This window comes from Fukomys damarensis, unplaced genomic scaffold (assembly GCF_012274545.1).
Source record: "Fukomys damarensis isolate Sample0158 unplaced genomic scaffold, DMR_v1.0_HiC HiC_scaffold_1, whole genome shotgun sequence".
In the NCBI taxonomy this organism is placed as follows: Eukaryota; Metazoa; Chordata; class Mammalia; order Rodentia; family Bathyergidae; genus Fukomys; species Fukomys damarensis.
The window spans coordinates 39,351,361-39,375,748 of record NW_022900913.1 but is presented as its reverse complement, the minus strand read 5'-3'; the positions used below and the strand labels follow the sequence as shown (position 1 = coordinate 39,375,748).

The window sequence follows — 24,388 nt, the reverse complement described above, 5'->3', positions numbered from 1 at the left end:
ATTTCTTCCAACATTTCCTCACTTTGCCTTGCTCCACATGGACCAACCTAGTCATTGTGCAAATAATTGCAGGAACAGAAAAATCTGACTTAAAGATGATTCTATTCATCAATTCTAACAATATTTGCAATCAAGTAATCAATTCAGGTGACTTGGGATGCAGTTCTTTGACTTTATCTCCTCTATAAATTTCTGAACACAAAAATAATTGGGAAGAAGTCTTGAACTTAAGTAAATTCTACATAGCACTAATTATTTTTTATGTGGCTTCAGCTTTTAGTGTGATATACAGACATTCTGTCAAAGCCCATCTCCAGGAGCTTTTCACCTATGTTCTATTGTATTTTCTGGTCTTAGATTTAGGTCTGTTATCCATTAGTTGATTTTGGTCTATGGTGTAAAATAAGGGGCCCATTTCATTCTTTTGCATGTGGAAACCTGATTTACCCAGTGCCACTGTTGAAAAGACCATCTTTTCCCCCATTGTGCCCTTTTGGTGCTCTGTCGAACATTATTCTACTATTTGTAGTGCTAGAGACTCAACCCAGGGCCTTCACACTCAACTGTATCTCTAGCCCTTCCCCTGCCCCATTTTGAGACAGATCTTACAAAGTAGCTAAGTTGCCCAGGCTGGGCTCGAACTTGTGATGTCCTGTCTCAGCCTCTCCAGGGTGCTGAGATAAAAGGTGTGTGCCACCAGATTCAACTGTCAAAAATTATTTGACCACGTAATTTGAATTCATTTCTGAATTTATTCTCTACTCTTTTCCACAGCTTTATATATTTGTTTTATCACAGTGTCATACTGATTATTATACTTGGTAATATGATTTTAAATCAAGAGGTATAATGCCTCCAACTTAAGTTGTGAGGAGTGTTCTACTTATGCAGGTCTTTCATGGTTCCATATAAATTTTAAGGTTGCTTTTTGTATTTCTATAATACAATTGGGATTTTGATAAAATTGTGTTGAAACCCTACATTGTTTTTGGTAGTATGGACATTTTAACATTAATTTTTCTGATCCATGAAACAGGATACCTTCCCATGTCTTCTTCAATTTCTGTCATCCATGGTGGATCATTTTTGCTGTACAGTTCTTTCAACTCCTTGATTAAATTCCTAGGATTACTTTCTTGTGATTTCTTTTTTTTTCTCTCTACTCCCTGGTAGTGGGGATGGCTTTGCACTGTGCCACCATCTCCAGTCCTTTTAAAAATTTTATTACAGGGTCTTGCTAAATTGCTCAAGCTCACTTGAAAGTTGTAATCTTTCTGCCTCACTCTCCCAAATAGCTGGGATTACAAATACGTACCACTGTGCCTAGCTTCTTTTGATTTTTTTGTTACATTGTTATTGATGTATAAAATGTTCCTAGTTTCTATGCTTATTTTGTATCCTGAAACTTTACTGAATTTCTTAGTCAGAACCATGTTTTGGTGGAATCTTTGATGGTTTTTACATACTCAAAGGTGTGATTAAAATATGGTTGTTTACCTTTAAAAATTATTATAGTAAAAAACAATCCTGTTAATCCCCCTCAAAATACTTCCTTTTTTGCCACTTTCTAAAGTAGTTCTACATGCCTTCTTTTGTAAGTGTATTTAATTGCATTGTTCTGGCTGCCTCAATGTGCTGGACTGGCTGAAAACATTTAGCTTTCACAGTGATTTTGACTTTAGGGCAGAACCAGAAGTTGCACGGTGCCAGATTCAGTAAATAAGATGGATGAGGACACACTGTAATATTTTTACAAGTCTGCTTTTCCAATAGATGATACGTAGCAGCTCCGTATTTTTTAGCACACCTTCTAAAGATATTCATGGGGGGATTTCCAGAACTGCTTCAGAAAGAGCCAAGAACAGTGATGTGTTTGGAGGGAGAGTATGTTGAGGGGAATTATTATGAATGTGTCTTCACTGAAACTTTTAAAAATTTAAACCTTGACTGCGTATTTTGATCACACCTCATAAGGTAATGTTATCTGCAAGCAGATTTTACATTCTCATTTGGAAGGATTTTCTTGTCTAATTGCTCTTGCTAGTATTTACAGTGCTGTAGAACAAAAGTGGTAAGAATGGATATTCTTGCCTTATAATGAATCTTAGTGGAAAAGCTTTTTCCCCATTATTTTAGTGTTGGGGTTTTAAAAAATAGCCTTTATTTTGAGGAACTTTCCTTCTATGTCTAAATGTTTACTAAGAAAAGATGTTAGACTTTGTTGAATGCTACTTCTGTATCAAGTGAAATGATCATGTAGTTTTAAATCTTATCCTAATGTGAAGTATCAGTTATTCATATAGCAGCTTTGTATGGAAAGACTATATCCCACTTGGTCATGATGTATAGTTGTATAGTCTTTTAGATATGTAGCTAGATTCAGCATGCTAATATTTGAGGATTCCCACATCAATGATCACTAAAGAAAGTAAACTTTTCCTGTGATATCTTTGTGGGGGTCAGGTGTCATGGAGATGCTGACCTTACAATGTATTTGGAAGTATTCCCTCTAGCTTTATTTCTTTCAAGAGTTTAAAAAATACTGGTATTAAATTTCTGAAAAATCTGAAGAATTCAACTGTGAAGTGAAATATTCTAAATTTCTGTTAGAAGGCTTTTAATTACTTCTTCAGTCTCTCTATCTGATATTGGCCTACTGAGTCTTTTAATTTTTTTCTTTTTAAAGTGTTTTTATAAGTACATAACGAATACCTTCATTGTAGGTAGTTGGTACACATATGACACATCTTAATTCATTTTGTGTTCCCTTACCTCCATCTCTTAGTGTTCTTCCCATTTGCAAAAGATCTTCCTATTACATAGTATGTCCCTTTTATTTTACATACCTATGTACTGTGTATTCCTTAACAACTTATTGCAGCTTTAGTTGTTACTTTTTTTCTTCCCCCAGTACCAGTGACTGAACCAAGGCTTCACATATGATATGCAAATACTCCACCAACTACAGAGCTAAATTCCTAACCCATTTTATTTCTGAGTCAGGGTCTCACTAAGTTGCTCAGGCTGGCCTTGAACAGAGCCTTCTGTCTCAGCCTATGAGTAGCTGAGATTATAGATGTGTATGTACTTGGAGCTGTAATTATTTTTGACCATTCTTTTAACCTTCATATTAGAGTTATATATGACTTACACACCGTCATAAAAGAGTTGGAGTATTCTGGATTAGATGATGTATTTACCTCTATCAGTGAGCCTTAATACTATCATATTTGTTATACTATTGTCCTTGTTTCTACTTGAAATACTCTGTTAAGCATTCCCTGTAAGGCCAGTGTAGTGGTAATGAATTTCTTTAACTTTTGCTTGACTGAAAAAGACCTGATTTTTTATTTCTGAAAAACTTTGATGAGTTTTCTTCATTGGTAGATTTTTTCAGCACATTGATTACACTGTCACATTCTGTCCTATCCTGTAAGGTTTCTGCTTAGACATCCTGATAGTCAAATGCCAATTCTCTTATACGTTACTTGCTGCTTTTAAAGTTTTCTCTGTCTTCGAGTTCTAACAGTTTGAATATAATGTGTCATGTAGATGACCTACTTGGATTGAATATTTTGGGGACTTTTGAGTTGAAAACATCTGGATGTTCATAACTCCCAGGACTTGGAAGTTTTCAGCAATTACTTCACTAAATAAGTTTTTGTCTCATTCTCTCTCCCTCTTAAACTGTCACACAGTTCCTATAATGGTATCCCGTAAAGTCTTGTATGCTGACTACTGTTTCTGCAAGACAGGCAGCAGAACCACTGAGCTAAATCCCCAGCCCCCTGACTACTGTTTCTGATGGAGCTATTTCAAGTAATTCTTTCCTGACCTTATTGGTCATGAAAACTCTCAAATTATATTTTTCACTGATTGAACTTTTCAACATCAATATTTGCTTGGTTCTCTTCTTGATAGCTCTTTTTTGAATTTCTCATTCAGATCATAAAGTGATTTTCAATTAACTGTCTATTGGTAGTCTTTTGTATCATTGTTTTAAGATCATTATTTTCAACTCCTTTTTTGGGTAATTCATAAATTTCCATTTCTTTGCAATCAGCTACAGAAGAAATGAGCTCTTTTGGTATTTGCTTTTCCACATTTCTTATATTTCTGTTTATGTGTATATATCAAGCAATGCAGTCACTTTTCCAAACTTTAGAGTGGCTAATGTTGGGAAGAATTTACCTACAGATGGGCCTGACATTACCAACAACGCAGGATGTGATGGCTCTGGTTCCATGTGGGAGCAGTAGTACAGTGTCTGCACTTCTTCCAATGTAAGCAGCCATGATTCTAGGTGTCTCAGGAGTAGGGAAAGTTTCATTAACGAATCTCTTGTTCTAGTCTTCCTCATAGTACGGAATCTTGGCTGAAGGAATGTCTCTTTGTGCTGCATTTAACCATCTCATAGGTAACTACAGTGGCATTGGAATCCAGCTCACAAGTGTTTGGAGTGTCCATGGAGTCAGGTTCCTGAGCTTACAGTACTGTGAAACTACTGTGACACTGTAAGTCGGGAGTCCTTTGACTCCCAATAAGCCAGAGTTCATTTCTCACTCTGGCAACTCAGGTATAAGGGTTTGGTATACATTCTTGATTCTGACCTGAGTTGCAGGACACAACACTGGTGATGTGGGAGGCTGGCAGCATTCAAACAAGGCTCTGATTCCTTGGGGTGCTAAGGCATTATTTCTGCATGGCTACATGAGTCACTGGAGTATATGGGTCCTCAGGTGTAGGGTTGCCACATTTGTACTGGAATGTGCAAATGCTCTTCTCTTGTGTCCCAGAGGCTTGGAGCTCCTGTGGGCTGATTCACTTGTGGTAAATGGGAAGATTAATGAAATATGCAGTAGCCTATGATCATACCATCACTCTGGGGCTGGAGGCATCATTAGGGATACTGGCCTGTAATTTTTTTCTTGTAATATTCTTGTCTGGCTTCGATATCAGGGTAATGCTGGCTTTACAAAATAAGTTTTGAACTGTTGTTGCTCTCTTTTCAATTTTTTTGAAAGAGAAAAATTAGTATTTTCTTTTGCTTGTAAACTGTGCTTTAATTTCTGCAGATACAATAGTGTGCCTACAAGTATAAGCTTTCACTGTGTATCCAGAAAATACATCTATGTAGATACAGCCCAAAAGCTTATTTCTTGAAAAAAATTGAATTTAATTAAAACCAGTTTATCTTCAGTGTAAAAACTTCGGGAGCTATACAGTTCTTTAAAAGTTTGGTAGAACTCTGCAGTGAAACCACTATGCTCTGGGCTTTTCTTTGATGAAAGACCTTCTATTACTGATTCAATCATGCTACTTGTTATAGGTCACTGAAGATTCTCTGTTTATTCATGTTTCAGTCTTGGTAGGATGTATGAGTCTAGGAATTATCCATTTCCTCTAGGTTATCTAATTTGTTGCTATATAACTGTATTAGTCTCATATAATCCTTTGTATTTTTGTAGTAACTATTCAAAGTCTCCTCTTGATGGTTTAAGTCTGTTCTCCTTTTTCTTAGTGTAATTAAATATGTGTAGATTTTTTTCCTCCAAAACAAAAACAATCAGCTTTGTTGATCTTTCCTGTTTTTTTTTTAGCCTCTATTTCATTTATTTCACGTCTGATCTTTATTATTTCCTTCTACTAACTTCAATCTTAAGCTATTCCTCGTCTAGTTCCTTGAAGTGCAACATTAGCTTGTTTAATTTAGAGCTTTAATTTTTCACGAGACATTTATTGCTATGGTTTTCCCTTTTAGAACAGGTCTTGGTGTATACCAAAAGTTTTGTGTTTTGGGATTCCACTGTGTTGCTCTCAAGATACAGTTATTTTTAAGTTCCCTTTTAAATTTCTTCTTTTATCTCTGGTCATTCAGGATAATTTTTTTTTAATTTCCACACATTTGTAAATTTCACAAAACTATTAAACTTTTACTGAGCTGTGCAGTACTTCACTTCATCATCTCTTAAAGTTTACCATCAAGAAACAGTCCTCAACATGGAGATAAAATTTTGCCAGCAATTTCTCAGAGAAGTAATATCTTGAACATATTAACTCAAAAAAGGCCTATTTTTTAAAAAACTAACTTCAGATAGCCACATGAATAGGCAAGCACTGAAGCCCTTAAATTTCAAAGTCCATTACTGGGGGAGTAAAGGCTGAGAGACCTCCTGCTTCCTACAACCAGTGGTACCATTAGAAATCAGTTTTATGTTTCTTACACATCTTTTCTAAAATATTCTAAGGATATACAAGGCAGCATTTACCGCTTCACCTCAGTCCCACATGTGTGTGCCACTTACTGTTTTTCTTCACTTAGCAATACACCTTGAATAACATTTCTAAAAGCTTATACAAATATTTTTAATAGCTTTTAATACATGTTTAGATTATTCAACTTACTTTAGAAATAACTTATTTCAACTTATTTTAGAAATAATTCTGCAATAAATATCTTTAAAATTTGTCCATGTATATATTTTATCCATGTATATACCTAGGTTATTTGCTTAGGAGAGTTAAAAAAATTAAATGGAGTATACATTTAACATTTTGAAAGAGGAGTGTCAATTTGCTCTCCAATACAAAATTATACAGATTTATTCTCTGATGCATTTTCTTTTTGAACTAGCATGTGTTGTTTGTATGAAATGCAATTCTGAGGGAAAGTGTAACTTTTGAAACACCAAAGAGCATATTAATCCAAAGAAAAACTCTGTATCAATCAAGGCTTTTACTTTGTTAACTATCATAATTCAGATTATTGGCTTTGAAGACCTATAGATATGGATTCCAGCTCTGCCATGTAAGATTTGTGTGATTTTAAGCATGTTATTAATCATTTTAAGCCTTCATGTGTCTTTTTTTTCTCAAAATGCATAATAGTGCCTACTTGATAGTTACGAGTTGGTATATACATATACGTTGAAGAGCCTGATTAGAGCATGTGTTTGATAGTTCAACACTGTATGACCTAAATGAGCAACAAACAAAAACATGTACTTTCATAAAACCATTTGAAGCTGGACATGGTGGTGTTCAATTGTAATCCCAGTATTCTGGAAGTCCAAAGCAGAATGAGTGCAAGTCTAAACCTAGCCTGGGCTACTTAAGCAACTTGTCTCAAAAAATTAAAAAAGGGATGTGGATTTAGCTTATTGCAAAGGCCCTGGATTTAATCACCAGCACTACAAACAAAAGTAAATAGTATGAACACTGAAAATCCCCACCAATAAACTAATTTTAATTTTTGGAGTCAATTCCTAAGAATATAAAATCACTAGAACCCTTCACAACCGTGTGTTAATGGGCAGAAATTTGTATGGGCTATCACTCAAATGTCACAGAACCTTACAAAATAAAAGTATGAATTTAATAATAAGGAGATTTAGCTTAAGTTGATCAGAATGGATGTTATCATGTACTTCTCTATAATCAAAAGAAGTTCTAAGAACATTTTAATAATGAATGGTAGATTACAAATGATTACTGGGAATGGCTACAAAAAGCAAGCATAATACTTCAAGGATTTCCTTAAATACATTCTAAGTGCCAAGATTTCCTAGAGGTATGATCACTTTCAATCTCCTGTATAGAAAGGAAACTAACGTGTTCAATTTCAAACATCAAAAAACATTTAAAATAGAAACTGCAAAATTTTACCTGCCGTTTAAAGGTCAAATTTATTAGAGATGCATACATAGACTATAAATACTGCACAGATGACTTTATTCACGGTCAAGCAGAGACATAGCCACTGCCAACCTATTTTGTGGATACTCTTGTTCTTTTGTTCCAAGAAAAATTTGCACCATAAGACTTGGACTTAGGTTTCGGAACTTTCCTCTCTTCAATGTCATAGCTCCATCCTAGAGAGAAACACAAGAAACAGAAAGGAGCAGAATTAGGATACCTGAAGAAAGATAGTAAACAGAAGCTAACTTTTATAATTTAATGTTCATTCAACACCAAGAGTACATACCAACATATCTAAAATATAAATAACTTAGAAACTGGTTCTTTTATACAGTAACCCTATGTGGCCAGAGGATCCAAGTGTTGTCTAAAAATGATTTATCATATCTTCCATTAAAGGTGTAGCTGATTATTTCATTTCTCCTTGATCAATATTCTTTGCTCAATTAGTGATGGTTATAGATTGTTTAGATTTCTCTACATGGTTTAACATGTGACTTCTTTAATAACTATGATGTGGAACACTGAACAATGTATCTCATCTCAGTGTTTAAAATCTGGTGTCTTTACAACAGATTGGAACTCATCCAAAATGACAGAAGAAAATGTGTTGTGGGTGTGGATGGATAGACTGATTGATAGATCAGAGTTTGACTGGACCATAAGAGATCACCTGGTTCAGCCCTCCTACTGACTAAGTTTTTAACCTTTGTTTCAAGGGCTGTCTACATTAGTTAGAATCACATGGAATTGCCTGATGACAATGCAGCTGCTTGGGCCTGACTACTGACCAACTGGATCAGAATCTCTGGTGGGGGCCTGAGAAGCTGCCCTTTATCTCTCAATTCTATGTATAGAAAATTGAGAACCACTGATCAAAACTGTCTATTCTTTTGGAGAGTTTATCTCTTTCCTCCAAAGCCCATTTTAGTGTTTTAAAATCTTGAAAACTCTCTTAAGATAAAAGGAACAGCTAAATCAATACTCTCCTCCTCGAAAATATAATTAAATTACCCTTCTTTTCTTTAGGCCAACCAACTGCAGTAATTTCCTTTTCTTTCTAAGATTCATTTTCCCATCCCTATAATTTATCATCATTCTCTCTCAGGACTTTCTTCAAATAACTCATCTTAAAACATCTGATTTCTGGTATTCATGTACAAAATGTCCAACCTGAATGTTAACATAGTCTAAATTAAGTGAGCTTCCTGATCTTACAAGGTCTAAAATATTCTAATGCCTCTTAGTGGGTATAATACTTGCTGCCACAAAGTTTGCCTCAATTACCCCTTAGCTGAAATTCAATTTTGCCACAAAAGACAGACCTAGTGAAACTTGAGTCATTAAAGAATACTAAGTACTATGACTGTTCAATGAAGAAAAATAAGCCAGGCATGGTGATAATCCAACTACTCTGGAGGCTGAGGGAGAAGGGTTGCCAAATATGAGACCACTTTGGGAAACTTGGTGAGACCCTGTTTCAACAAAAGTATTTTTTTTTAAAGGGCTGAAAAAATAACTCAGCGGTGGAGTGCTTGCCCTTAACTAGGCAAAACTCTGGGTTCAAACCCCAGTACCGCAAACAAGGGAAGATAACATTTAACACAATACTTCAAATTAATCTTTTAAACTAATGTATTCAATATAGAACATTACATTCCCATTGTCAGACCTCCTTTCATCTTCAAAGAAACAGTTATAGGGAATGGGGAAGCAAGAAGGCAAATTAAACATCAGAATATAAAAGAAAATATATATGAGTAAACCAAGGGTCAAAGAGGTTGATTAGTACAAGGTCATTCAGTCAGGGAGGGTCATAATCAAGATTTCAAAAGGTAGCCTGATTCTGAAGCCTATACCTTAACTATTGTGCTATATTATCTCTTGTGATCTATAAATAGTTAAGCTATTTTCCATAAAACTTGATAACTTCCTAGCAACACATTATACATAAAGTACAGATGCAAATAAATTCCCATCATACTGAAGCCCATTAAATTTGACTTTGCAATGGATTGGAGGTCCTCCTGCCTCAGCTTCTCTGTAAGTGATGGAATTACAAGTTTGCACCACCATGCCTGGCCCAAACTTTTCTTTTTTTTTTCCCTCTTCTCAATGAGTTTATTGGTACTCTTTAGGTATACAGCAGTTACATTCATCATTGGGATCTTGTACCTTTACACAACACAAACTTCTTAAAGTGAGGAGAAATTATTAAGTGCACAGTAACAATACAGGTGCCAAAACAGTAATAATGTACAGTGCCTAACAGAGTAATAATGTACAGTACCTAAATTAAAATATATATGCTAATGAGTATCAAAGAAAAAACATTTTGGACAAGGTAGACAAGGAAACCCTTTGTCCCTGAGCAGGTCATGTTTAAGTAAAGATCTGGAGGTCATTTTGGAAAAGAGCTTCCAGGCAGAGAAATCCAATTATAAGGCCTTAAGGCAAGAACATACCTGGTGTACAGTGTTCTAGATTTTAGGCCCTGTATTTGCAACATTATTTTTATGGAGGTATTTTTCTTTGAGTTTATAGACTGTAAGATAGGCATCATATGTACATAATTTTATTTTGATTATAAGGAAAAATGAAACAGAGAGGGAAAATAATGCACAGAGCTAAAAATGCCAAAGAAAGGCTGGCTTTTAACCCAGGCTGACTTCAAAGCTATCCATCTAACTACCTTATAATTAAAACTGAATTTCTTTAAAAATACCTCATAATTACATTTTTTAATTTCCCCATTTCCCTTCAATCTGTGCAACTGGTAAATCTTTTCCATTTTATTTTCAAAAACTATTTAAAAAAGATTCTTAAGTCCCCTACCTCCAATTGTGGCTATATTTGGTCATAATGGTCACTGGTAAGTTACTCAAGATCTCCATAATATTTTCTTGCCAAATAATGGGTAAGAGAGCATATGTCTCCTCTCCTTCCACTGCCTCCCAATATACTTTCCGACTCAATAAAGATATGAGAGAAACTACAGGAGAAATGAGAATGTATTTGAAAATACTTAGGAAATAATTACAAAAAAGCCCCAGTAGATTCTTTATACTACATCAGAAAACGAAGATATAACTTACTCTGTTAATGGTTTCAAAGTGCTATGAGACAGTGCAATGTGAGAGGACGACTGCTGTTTCATACACATAAGGAATGACTAATTTGGGTTTCTCCTGGGAATTATGAGCCAGATTATAGTTGTTGATGGGGATAACAATAAACAAAGTAGTACGATATGGATTACAATGTGTGGGCAAAGCACTCTAGGAAAAACAAAAATACACCATTTGGAATAAAACCTCTATTTGCTAAAATAGAGGTATTATTACAGAGGTATTATTACTCCGCTGGAACCACCCAGGATTGTCAGGAAGTTTTCTGTGGAAAACAACTTTGTTCCCCAAGCTGAGCAAAAGCAACTGTGCTTTGCTTTAGTAAAATTAAAGAAGGGTATAAGGAAGTTTGGTACTAATTCTGAGTAGGGACCAAAACTAAAATAAGAGTATATAACTCTGGATTTTGTATTCTTATTCAGAAAACGGATCTATTATGCATAGCTGTTATTATAATAACATTTGCTCCTTTGGGAGATACTGTTAAGAATCTTATCACATTTCTAAGTATTATACCTTACCTCCAAAGTGTTATTACCTTACAATGCTAGGAAGAGCAAATTTATTCATCTCATTATATTTGAATATAAAGGTAACTAGAGTAAGCAGTGAACTTTAGCTAAAAAGAGAATAACAGAAAAATAACACTTGAAAATCTATTAAATATGTACTTAATGTTAAGTAAAAGTTTAAGAATTAACTCATCATTTCTATGTCCCATTTGAAATTTGTTTCTAAATAACCCTACTTGTGTTTCTGAATGATACTGTGGGAGTGAAAACCCTAGTACTCTCTGAAGAATGCTTATTATATGAAATGAAGGTGTAGTTTATGACAATGATTCCATATATTGCCTTGTTAGGACACTCAAAACCAGCCCTTGCTCTTCCCAGCTGAGCAACAGAAGATCAAAGCAACTAAATCCCAGGGCTGCCATCACTTCCACCTGAGGAGAGCAGCCAGATGGCATGGATTAGTCACAAATCCAACCACCAGCACCTACATGATGAGAAGCTGACTTCTTCTGCCATTTCACACATGGAAATGCTTTCACTACAATATTTTGAACTTTAAGCCCTAATGTATTAGGTAAATGTTCTAGTAAACGTAAGGTGTGATCTTTAATATCCAATGCCCAATTTCTTTTTTGAAGAAACATTCCAGTTTATTTTGTAGATCTCTACATTGTAATTAGAATATTCTACTTTCTAGGATATGACTAGTAGGTGAAATCTATGTTTAAATGCCCCCCCACTCAAAAAAAGAAAGCCCCTGAACAAAACCAGATCACAGTAACTTTTAAATTCAAATTCCATGTATGAAAGAAAAAAAATGAATTCCATTCATTCTTATTTATAGAACCCTTTCATTTATGATTTAGCAATGGAAAAAATCAGTTCTTCTATTACTTGTGAAATGTCTTACCTTTAGTTACCTGATGGATTTTATCTTATGAAAGTAGTCACTACCGTGTTTATAAAAAGCATTTCTCCTTGAATAATATCACAAACCTAGACATTAGTACCAAAGTGAACAATTTAATAATTTTTGGAAAATAAGGACTACCACACAATTTGGCACAAACTTACATAATTCACTGCTAACCAACACATGGATCAGAACAGCAAAGCTTTGGGAGGCTAAAGGGTTATATAGTGGTACCTGGAAAGTTTAATTCTTTACCAAGATATGTGCTGACATACTTGACTGAAAGCAAAACATAAACCTAACATATAACCAGTAGAGAAGGAAGAAAAGTAACATTTCAGAAACTTCACTTTAAAAGTTCCTCTACTTTGAAATTAGCAAGAATCTAATGTGGGGTTAGGGGAAGAGAAGGTTTGGAATAATTTAAAAGAATCTTAGATCTTCTTTTAGAAAATATAGAGGGGATACAAGATTTTGGATACACTGGCAAAGCAATTCTTTTCATGAAAACTATTTTAACAAGCACATAAGCCAATATGAGGCACCTGAAATATTACATTATTAATGCCCTACAATACTTGCTACCATTGTGATACCTCTAAAAAAACAAAACAAAGCAAAACAAAAAAAAACTTTGATGTGAGCCATTGGTGTCCTTAAATTTTCTTTTTAGGGCCGGGGTATACCTTAGTGGTGCAACACCTGACTAGTAAGTGCGAGGTCCTGAGTACGATTTCCGGTACCCCACCACGTTTTTTTTTCCAAATACTATACTTGCTATAATAGTATTATTTCCAAAAAAATGATTGGAACCACAGAATTCAGAATTTGCCACAAAACACACCAGGGTATTAATTACTATAGCTTTTGTATTCCAAAAGTATACTTGAAATCAGTTGTAAGAAACCAAACATTTTTCTGGAGAAGGAAACTATACATGGAAAGCTAAATATCACTCCCAGAGCTTTTGCAATTGGTGTGGGGTATGGGCTATACACAGGGATTCCCAGTATCCACTTTAGTCCATAATAAATACATTAGGAACCTAAGTCACTATGTATATCTCTCTACTACTATGAAAACATTACTTCATTTTAAAAAATTAATTTTATTGGTACATTTTAGGTATACAATGACATCACTGGAGATTTATACCTTTACATAATTTATCTTGATTCTTATTTTTACCTCCTTCCCCTGCCCTCCTTTCAACCCTGTCTTCTAACAGAAGACCTAAGACATCACTGAGTCTCACTCACCCCCATCCCCACTAGGGACTGGAAGAAAGCAGGATAGGGAAAAAAACAGAAACACTTTGTATGTAAAAATTTTTAATATTTGTGAATTTACCTATTAACTAAAATTTGTATCCCAAGTGTTTCTGTGGTCATTTATGACATGCAGAGAATGGCAAAATTTTGAGTTGCTCAACACATGTTCCCAGCTGAGGTCAAGCAAGGTTTCAGCTCTCACACTATAAACACATGTACTTTTCAAGGTCTATTTAGAGCCTCACTTTTTATATTTTTGTACTTCTGGTTGATCTCACAATTTAAAATGACCCCAAGCATGGAGCTGAAGTTCTGTCTAGTGTTCCTAAGCACAAAAAGCCTGATGTGCCAAATGGGTGTCAGATAAGCTTTGTTCATGTATGAGTTACAGTGCTGTTGGCTGAGAGTTCAGTGTTGATGAACCGAAAATAATATATATTAAATAAGGTGTCTTTAAACGGAAGTACATAAAACAGGCCTAGTACTGATCAGCTGAAAGGATCTGACCAAAAGTCTACTGAAACACATTGTATATTTCTTTAGGAAAAACTGTTCAGGTTCAGTGTTTGTTAATTTAGTGTTCTGAGTCACTTTACAGGACACAATTATTATGAATAAGGGAAACTGATATATAAATTATGTTCTCTTTATGATTTAATTGATCCCCCCTTTCCTCAGTCCAGGGAAAACCAGTTTTGTCTTTCTTTGCACTTTACCTCAACATTATTTTACCCTATGTAAATTTGTATTGTTTTGTCATTTGAACTTGTTATAATATATGCCTGACTCCCTTACATCACATGAGTAAATTAATGCATGTTCATTTTATATCTGATAGTCATGACTGTAGTTTTCTGAATATTTTCTGCCAGTAATTTTGGGAGTCTCACTGAGCTTCCCAAAAGCTTGATCAACCAAAAGCAGGCAAACTTCTCCACCAAAGAAATGGTGTATCTATACTTCAGAACATATACAGGACATCTTTCCCTGGCTCTAAGAACAAAGATCCAAAGCAAGATAACTGTTGACTTTTCTAATTTAATTTTAATTTGGTAATAAGTTTGGTATGGTAATTGGTTTTACAATTTGTCCATCTGATGATCGTGTGTGAACAGATCAATAATTTATAAAAGCCTATTATTCTCTATTAAGAGGGAAAAGACAGAATCTATTTGACTAGTCTTGCCTTTACTTCTCTGTTTGTAAGTAACATTTTTCTACCTCTAAGTGGCTTTTTTTATAATTAAACTTTTTAAATTATAAAATCTATTTGAGAAAAATAAGTTGTTATATGAATTTCTAATACTTTCAATGTGCCAGATTTTAAAAGTATCTTTAAAGAAACTAATGGAAACATTTCAAGAACATGTTAACATATGCTAGTGAAACTTTGGTAAACAAGACTCATAATTTTGGTTTAATAAAAATAGCTATGTTTGCTTCATCAGCATTAAATTTAATACACAGATTTAAATTCTTTTTGAATATGTTCTTCCTAAAGTTATACATGTAAGTTTACTGATCAAGTACACTAAGTTTAATTCTGTTAAATGTCTATAGTTGTAAAAATTGTAAATTTGTGTTTTAACCAAATGGATTATTCTGGCAATCTTATTTCCATAATTATGTTCTGTAGTATGTTATCTTAAAAGTTAATTTCTTGGGCTGGGGAATTTAGTTCGGTGGTTCTGGCGCCTGCCTTGTAAGCACAAGGACCTGAGTTCGATCTCTGGTGCCAAAAAAACAGTTAATTTCTCAGACTGGTAGGTAACAAAAATATTAGACAATATCAGTGTATTTTTATTAGATAACTAATTTCTAAATAAGACAGAATAAGGTATCTCTAAACAGAACTTCTGTTGGAAAACTTAATTTCAGTAAAGGGCTAATGAGATATAACATTAGTGATACCCCACCCCCCCAAAAAAAACAGTGGATGGGGAAGAGGGAAAGAATAAAATAAGATTATATCTCAATGGAAAACTATGCACTATGTCTAGTATACCCATCCCCTTCAGCATTACCAGTTTTATTGCTATTGCTTGTCTTCATCTATTGGCAACTTTTTAAGTTATACACAACTGATAAGCATATAAACTCTGACCTGTTTCCTTGAGTTGTAATTTAATTGACACTCCTCTTTCACAAGTAAACAAACCAAAAAAACCAATTTCATAATTCACCTCAAAATTACTTTATTCCACATTAATCTGTGCAGTTACAGTATCTGGCTTGTTCTCATATCACCAATGAAATTAGTTATTTTACTTTACATCTTGTATCTGTATGACAGTTGTGATTCTTTTGTTTTGAAGCTGTTTCTAAATAGCTGTATTTATGAGGTTAAGGTAGATAAAAGTCTGTACCTTACTGGTGGTGTCCCCCGCTGGGAGAAATCTTAAGTCCTGAGCTGCATCTCCAAAGATCACTTTGTTTTTCAGGACCTGTCTGCCTCTTCCCCTGCTTCTACCTTCTATTACTTCAGAGATAGGTTTTGCTTCCCAACAGAGCACTTCCAACAAAATTCCAGTTAATTTGTCTTTAGCCCTCCTACTCCTGAAAGAAAACTTTCCTTTATTTTGAAAATTTCAAAGAGTTTTTTTCTTTTTTTTAATAGCTAACAATGAGAAAAACACAGGGGGTAAAAAGACACACCAGAGAAAAGTTGCAAAGTTTCAAATCAGATCAAACGGGGGAAAAAAAGCCATTTCTGGTTTTAATCAACATGTTAATGGTAGTAGATCTTAGGTCTTCTACCATCCACATTTTCCACAGCTGTCTTCCACCTCCTCTCTCCATGATGCAGCTTCCTCTCCTCCCCATCCTTCACATAACACAAGGGAAGACAAAGACCATATGGAGAGAAGGTGGATCTTTTCAGCACACAAAGAACTGGAATAAGGTTTATCAGCATTTCACAGTAAATCTCAGACAATCTTTTTCCTTTTTACAAAGAAAGGTTATCTTTGAAGAGTTCTTCTGAAATAGATGATGAGTTTAAAGGATGATATTTAGGATAGATAGACTTTGGATAAAGCCAAAAGACCCAAGGGTGTTTATATTTTGTTTTGAGCATATGCTGAGGGCAGGGAGAATCTAAAGTAAAAGATGGGAAGAGCCACAGGAGGTAATCGGTTTTGTTTTTTATTTTCTTTTCCTCTCCCCAAGAAAAATCAACTTTCCAAAGACAGAGATATATGGTGAGAAAAGAAAGTTACGTGAAGACAGAATCAGGAGGATAGTTGCAGGAACTATCAACAGCAAGAAAACTTCTTTTATTGTGAGACAATGAGGACTTTCTAATATAGAAAGATGGATCTGTAAATATAAAAGTCTGGGTTTCATTCTGGGTTTTTGAAGAATAGAACTGTATTTTCGAAGAAGTATAAAATCTGAACTTTACCAAGTTCTATTTTTTCACATACACTATAGAATATTTTAGTATATGTGCTGCCAAAGCAAGCACATACACTATAGAATATTTATATGAGATATTTAGAAAATGTATATAATATGTATTGTGTACACTATATAGATCAGTGCTATTTAATGGAAAATTTAATGTGAACCATGCATACAATTTTAAATTTTCTAGTAGCTACATTAAAGAAACAAATTTAAAAAAGCAAAATTAATTTTAATTATGTCTTAGCCCAATATATCTAGAATATCATTTTAACATAAATTATTAACGACTTTATACTGTTTGAAATCCAGTGTGTATTTTACATTTATAGCACATTTCAATTCTAACTAGATATATTTCAAGGACTAAAGCCACATGTGATTATAATATTGGACATTGCGGATCTAGCTGATTAATTTTTAAGCTCTATCAGCTTCATAGTGTTACAGAATAAACATTGTACTTGGGTTTTTTTTTTTTTTTTGGTACTGGGGATTGAACTTGGGTCCTTGCGCTTGCAAGGCAGGCCACCGAACCGCTAAGCTAAATCCCCGGCCAAAACACTGTATTTGGAATTTAAAAACCTGAGCCTACTGATTATTTCTCTAGGTTTCAACATTCTTACAAAAGGAAGAATTTAGAACAAGTAGGATAGAGTTTAGAAACAATTCTAATGTGAAAAGATTACCTTCATTATGCTGCAATTTGGTGTATAACACAAAAAATTTAAGATAAACTCCAAATTAATTTGACAGAAAAACATTTATTGTCTCTTTTCCTTTTTTCCGTGGGCTTTCTGAATTTCTCTTAATCAACTAAAAGCAGTTCCTAGAGCAGCACACAACTGTTATGAACTCCCTTTCTGCAATCTCATATACCAGAGATTAATTAGTGACACAGGAAAAGGAGACTGAAAATGGATGCCACCTTGCTCAGAAACTCTGCCAATGCCTTTTATCTCTACTGCAGCCTATTCTCTGAGCCTCCATCTTCATAAGACCACCTTTGTTCACCATGACTTTCCATGCCTCACCCCCATAATCTGTTACCATGTACCTATCCAAAACCCCAAGCTCTTATTCATTTCCTTAGCTCAAGACACTAACATTTCAACCACTTAGCCTTTTTAAAAAAATTTATATCATTTTAGTAGTACATGTTTGCATTACACAATGATTACATTCCTTATGGGGAGCTGGTACATGTACATAAAACATCTTCTGGGCCAGGGATTTAGCTCAGTGGTTCTGTCACCTGCCTGGCAAGTGCTAGGTTCTGAGACTGATCCCCAGTACCAAAACAAACAAACAAACAAAAAAAACTTTTTGCACCCCTTTCCTCTTTCCTATCTCCCTACTCCTTTTCCTTTGTAAGAGATCTATCTCCCTATTTATTATCTACCTTTTATTTTGCTCTTTATATTTTGGGCTTTATCCTTCTTCATGGTAGAGTAGTACTCTTTTGTATATAAATACCATACTATCTATTCATCTGCTGATAGACATCTAGGCTACCTCCAAATGTTAGTTACTGTAAATTGTGCTGCTATAAACATGGTAGGCATGTATCAGTATAATATGATATCTTTACCTCTTTTGGTTAAGGAAACAACCAATAGAGTGAAGACATACAGAATGGGGAAAAAAAATCTTGCTAGCTATTCCTTGAATAAAAGACTAATATCTAGAGGGGCCGGGATTTAGCTCAGTGGTTCTGCTGCCTGCCTTGCAAGCACAAGGACCCGAGTTCAATCCCTGGCACCAAAAAAAAAAAAAAAAAAAAAGGACTAATGTCTAGAATATATAAATAATTTTAAATAATTAGACTTCCCAAAATAACAGACTCAATCAAAACATGGACAACTGAAATGAACTGGCATTTCTCAGAAGAAATACAAGTGGCTAATACATTAAAAAAAAAGGTTCAACATCTTTGGTCATTAGAGAATTGCAAATTAAAACAATACCGAGATTCCATTTTACTCCACAAAAAAATGGCTATCATTAACAAATCAAATAATAACAGATGCTGGAGAGGCTGTGGGGGAAAATGGAACTTCACTGTTGGTGGTAATGTAGAATAGTATAACCCATTATGGAAATCATTAATTATTATGAAGACTCTTCAAAAAACTAAAAATAGAGATTCTATTTGAAACTGGCTCTACATATAGTCTTATACTTTACTGTCAAGTTTATTTCATAGACTCAAATATCAAATCTTTAAGGGCAAAATGAAAAAATTCTTTTCCCTTACAAAAGAAATTGTTAATCATTCTATTAATAGTTTTCTTCAGTATTCTAGTTAGAGAGGATTAAATGGTCCAGTACGAGACAGAAGCATCAATTAAAGTGATTTATAGAAAAGCTTAAAACAATTTAGAAAAAAAATTTACAGTTTAATCACAAATATTTATTGAGCAGACTAAAAGATAAAAATAAATGAGACTTGTTATTTCCCCTGACAGGTGCTTATAATTGAGTAGGCAGGATAAAATCATGTAGTTTGAGCATGAGGGCTATGCCTTATTGTGGATATTAGAGGTGAGTAAGGGTGAGAGATGAGGTGGGGCAGAAGAATATTAAGGATGTAGCTTAGTGGTACAATATTTGCCTAGCATGTGTGAGGCCCTGGGTTCAATTTCCAGCACCACACCAAACAATGAAAAAGGACCAGGAAAAGAGACTGTAGATAAAGCTGGGTTTAAATACAAAGTTGAATTTTACTGGTATGGATAAAGATAAGAGGGAGAGAATAGGTATGAAATGGCAGAAAGGATAGTTGGGGTATACATTAGCATAGGTAGATTAGTTCTTTGGTAACAAGTTAGTGCTCGTGAAGAACTTTATCGACTGAGGAATTTGAATACATTATTTTGAGGCACTATATATATTGAGCTTAACAACCAGAGGTTAGCTAACATTTTTCTGTAAAGGGTCAACAAGTAATTTTCAGGCTTTTGGGGCCATACGGTCCCTATTCAACTACTCAATTTTACCACTGTCATGGAAAAACCATCACAGACAATACATCAATGAATGAATATGACTGTTTTCAAATAAATTTTGCTAACTTGTAAGTATGTGACCTGGTTACTTAATGTCTCTAAACCTCAGTTTCCTTGAACTATAAAATGAGGACAACTGTAGTCATGCAGTCCTTGTGACCACTTAAGAGATTAACCAGGGGTTTAACAGCTTTAGATTTCCTCTTATTAAACTCATGATAGAGACCATAAATGAGTAATTTTCAAGGTGTCAGACATTAAGTATGGTAGGCAGAAAGGATAGATATAACATTAATAAAACTTTTTGATAACTATTATATTTTAATTAAAATATTTTAAATTAAAATATTTTGACAGTGTTGTTTTAAATCAAAATCAACTTAAAGATTTACCATTTTGAAAACATTTATTCAATTAAGAAACTTAGAACTTGCCAAAAAAAGGTTAATATGAAATTACACTTATTTTTTTAAAAGTCTAGTATGTGTCAGACCCTATTCTAAGCACTTGATTTTATTAACTCATTTAATCCTCATAGGAATTTTCTTTTTTTTGGTACCGGGGATTGAACTAAGGTCCTTGCGCTTGCAAGGCAGGAGGCGGAACCGCTGAGCTAAATCCCCAGCCCAGAATTTTCTATATGAAGAAATAAAAGTACAAAGTCATAATCACTCTAGGTGGATTCAAATCCAGGTAGTTCTGTTTTAGGCTTTTTTTCTTTTTTGGTATGGTGCTGAGGACCACAACTTAAGCTTTATGCATGCTAAACATGAGTTCTACCACAATATACGTTGACTATCTTTTTCTTTTCTTTTTTTTTGGTACTGGGGATTGAACTCAGGTCCTTGTGCTTGCGAGGCAGGCACCAGAACCACTAGGCTAAATACCTGGCCTCCAACTATCATTTTCAATTAGGTAGATAACTCAGTTATATTCAATCTGACCAACTAGAAACTTGACTATCTTTTTCAATGCTAAATTCTGGAGATTTTCTAACATGTTAAACAGAATGCATCAGGTTCAAATGTATAGAACTACATCTGAACCTACAGGAGGAAAAAAAACAGAAATACTAGGAGAAGGGAGGTGAGAGTCAGAACTAATCATTAACAAGTGTTCATGGATCAGCTACATATATATTCCCACCTTATGAGCTAAATACCATTTCAAAGATGAAGAAACATAAATCTATTATGAAATTCATTCAAAATCATACAGCTTCAAACTGGTATAATTAAGAATGAGAATACAGACTGTTCTGCACTTGATCTTAGCCAAAAGGCCAAGAAGAGACTGAGAATATAGACTGATCTGACTCCATACCTCTTCACTACGCTGTGTTGGCTTAACAGTAGAAAATGAAGGGAAAAAAAAAAGATATTTTGTATTTTTGCTGATAGCAAGACCAACATAAATCAATGGTGTAACATGAGTATTTCCAAAGCTATTATATTTTTAACATGCAATAATTGTACAGTTGAGATTAAAATTGCTATTAGGGAAGGAGAGACACACCTGCTCCCGATTCAGCCGCCATGGCTCAAGTGCCGGGAAGGTAGCCACGTGGGTGCCCCTGAACCCCATAAGTCCCTCCCCACCCACACTCTCAGACCTCCTGACTGTGCCAGTCTTTGGACTCACTCTGCAGAGGCAGAGGTAGTCATCAAGGGTATTTTTCTGAGTTCCCAACTGAACATCTTTAAAGAAAGGGCGTGGGAAACCTGTAATAGAATGTTGTGGAGTTCAACCATTCAGAAGGTTGGGGAACTCAATCTGGGCCTTGCAGTCCGAGGTCAGTCAGCGTCATGGGGTTTAGCCATCAGCTGAGACCAGGGGACTTGCATCCTTGCTCTGTCTGAGCCATTAAATGGTAAATATACTATACTGAAATTTTGTCCACTGCAGACATGTTCTGGAGTGCTTCTTGATTTCAATTTAATTCAAATGATTTAAAGGTGATAGACTAGTGACTACCACCAGTGGTCAGTATCAAAGTTGTGCTTGATCTTAATGTGTTGCTGATTTATCAGTTGGGATAAAGCATTGTGGTTGATTTGATGAGCTGTTTTCTCTGATGTTATGAAGATGAGACTGTCTGTGGGCCGTTAAGGACACAGAAGCTAGGGCGCAAATATATCAGGAAGATTTGGGTGATAACCCAGAGATTAAACCAAGGACAGTCCGACAACAAAAATAAAAATGAGAAAACACTTAAGCAAGATACAAGGACAGACTTCCAGTTCACCAATGGCAAACGGTAGGGCAAATGAGGATGAAAAGGCTGATAGTGAACCACCAGGACACTCTGAACTCAAAACACAGGAAGTAACAAAACAGATCAATCGGGCTCTAGAAAAATTCAAAACAGAAATAATTTCCCAGATAACCATAGAGATAGTGAGCAAAATGGAAGTTGTGATTCGAGACTCTAGAGCAGAAACTGACAAAAAAAATAGATGAGCTCAGGACCATGATAGAAGCCATGAAGGCCTAGCATAAGAAAGAAATGGAAAAAATAAGCGCCCAACATAGGAAAGAAATGGAATCCATAAAACAGATTCAAACAGATATCCAGGAGATTAAACACTCCACAGAAAGTGTACACAACGGAATAAAAGAATGTGAAGATAGACTCTCACATATAGAAGATAAGATTGCAGTTAGTGATCATGAAAAGAGGTTTCTTAAAAACAATAAGGGATGATGAGAAATCGATCCAACAACTCCTAGATGATGCAAAGAAGAATAACATAAGACTGATAGGAATCCATGAAGTAGCAGGAGAAAATACAAATTACTTAAAAAGCTCTTTGTAGAATTAATGACAGAAAACTTCCCAAACAGAGGGGAAGAATTTGACATTCTGATAACTGAGGCATATAGGACCCCAACTAGCTACAATCAAAAAAATCTACACCTAGACATATAATAATCAAGATCCCAGAAACCCAACAAAAGAACAAAATACTACAAGCAGTAAGAGAAAAGAAACAAATCACATACAAAGGAAAGCCCATCAGAATCACAGCAGACTTTTCAACACAAACCCTTGGGGTACGGAGAGTCTGGAATGAGATATTTCAAGTCCTAAAAGAGAACAACCTCCAACCTTGACTGATGTATCCTGCAAAACTCTCTTTCAAAATGGATGGGGAAATGAGACACTTCCATGACAAAGAACACCTGAGAAACTACATGAATACCAAACCAGCACTACAAGCAATTCTAAACAAGATCCTAGAAAAAGACAATGAAGGCAACAACACCATGAGGCCCAACAGAGCAAATCAAATGGGTAAGGCAAGAAATTAAAAGGAGAAGGTGAAAAAGTAAAAAGAGTCAACAAAAGGCCAATAATATGTCAATAATAAGTCAGTACATATCAGTTATAACCATCAATGTCAATGGCCTCAACTTACCAATCAAGAGAAAGAGACTGGCAAAATGGAATAAGAAGCAAAATTCAACAATAGGTTGTATACAAGAAACACACTTAGTGCAAAAAGAAGCCCATAGACTGAAAGTGAAAAGATAGAAAACAATTCTCCATGTGACAGGAGCCCAGAAAAAAACAGGGGCAGCAATCTTATTTGCAGACAAAGTAAATTTCAAACCAAAACTGATTCTAGTATTATTGATGTAAGACGATACTGTATCATATCTCTATGAATGTAAACTATCTTATACCTGCTTTATGATACATAGTAGGGACCATGCTTTATCAGAGCTACATTTAATGATATTACTCTAGAATGTTCTCTTTCCAGATGATGATTAAGATGCTAATAAAAAAAATGGTGCCAGGTACCACAACAGCAACAGAATTTTACTATTTTCTGGATATTATTCTTTTTTTTGTTTTTGTTTTGTTTTTTTTAATGGAATGTGCTGAATGTCTATAATTTTGTTCAGATGACTGCAGAACCTGGAAAAGCTGTTGCTGCTATTGATGCATTATATACTGCTATTATTAGTCTTTTTATATAAATAAATAAATATATATACACACACACACACACACACACATATATAAATTGAATTTTGGGAAACTAACGGTGCAGCCAATTTTGCAAAAAGTCATCCCAATTTACTGTGTTGAGTTGGCAATGCACAGAAATGGACAGCCATATTGGTCTAGAAATGTTAATATTTTTTATTTTTTTCCATGTATAAAGGGGTAACACATCGTACTAAATATGTAAGGTCATATCTATGTGGGTTTGATTATAGAAACTAATAAAGTATTCTCTAAACAATGAAAAAAAAAGAATAAGACTATAAGAGCAATAAGCAATTTAAACATGTTCAGGGACCATTTTCATCTCCAGAATTAAGGATTATTTTAATCTTACATCATTGCCTTTTCTCTTTTACTTTCCTTTTTAGTTGTATTTTAGGATTCCCTATTTTTAATGTTCATACAGAGATTTCTTTAACTGAAATACTGAAT

At 34.6% G+C, this 24,388-nt stretch overlaps 1 protein-coding gene across 2 annotated transcripts in view; it reads right to left on the bottom strand.

Annotated features, from left to right (window-relative positions):
• Positions 1–4,920: 4,920 nt before the first annotated feature.
• Positions 4,921–24,388, bottom strand: part of Ndufs4 (NADH:ubiquinone oxidoreductase subunit S4) — a 103,631-nt gene continuing 84,163 nt past the window's right edge. The window contains exon 5 of one of the 2 annotated variants that reach the window (XM_010626852.3): positions 4,921–7,871. In XM_010626852.3, coding sequence (XP_010625154.1) covers positions 7,768–7,871 — 104 coding nt within the window. In that variant the 3' untranslated portion in view covers positions 4,921–7,767. Of the gene's footprint in view, positions 7,872–10,514; positions 10,691–24,388 lie in introns of those variants that run through there. The other variant, XM_033760902.1, reaches the window with a different exon arrangement.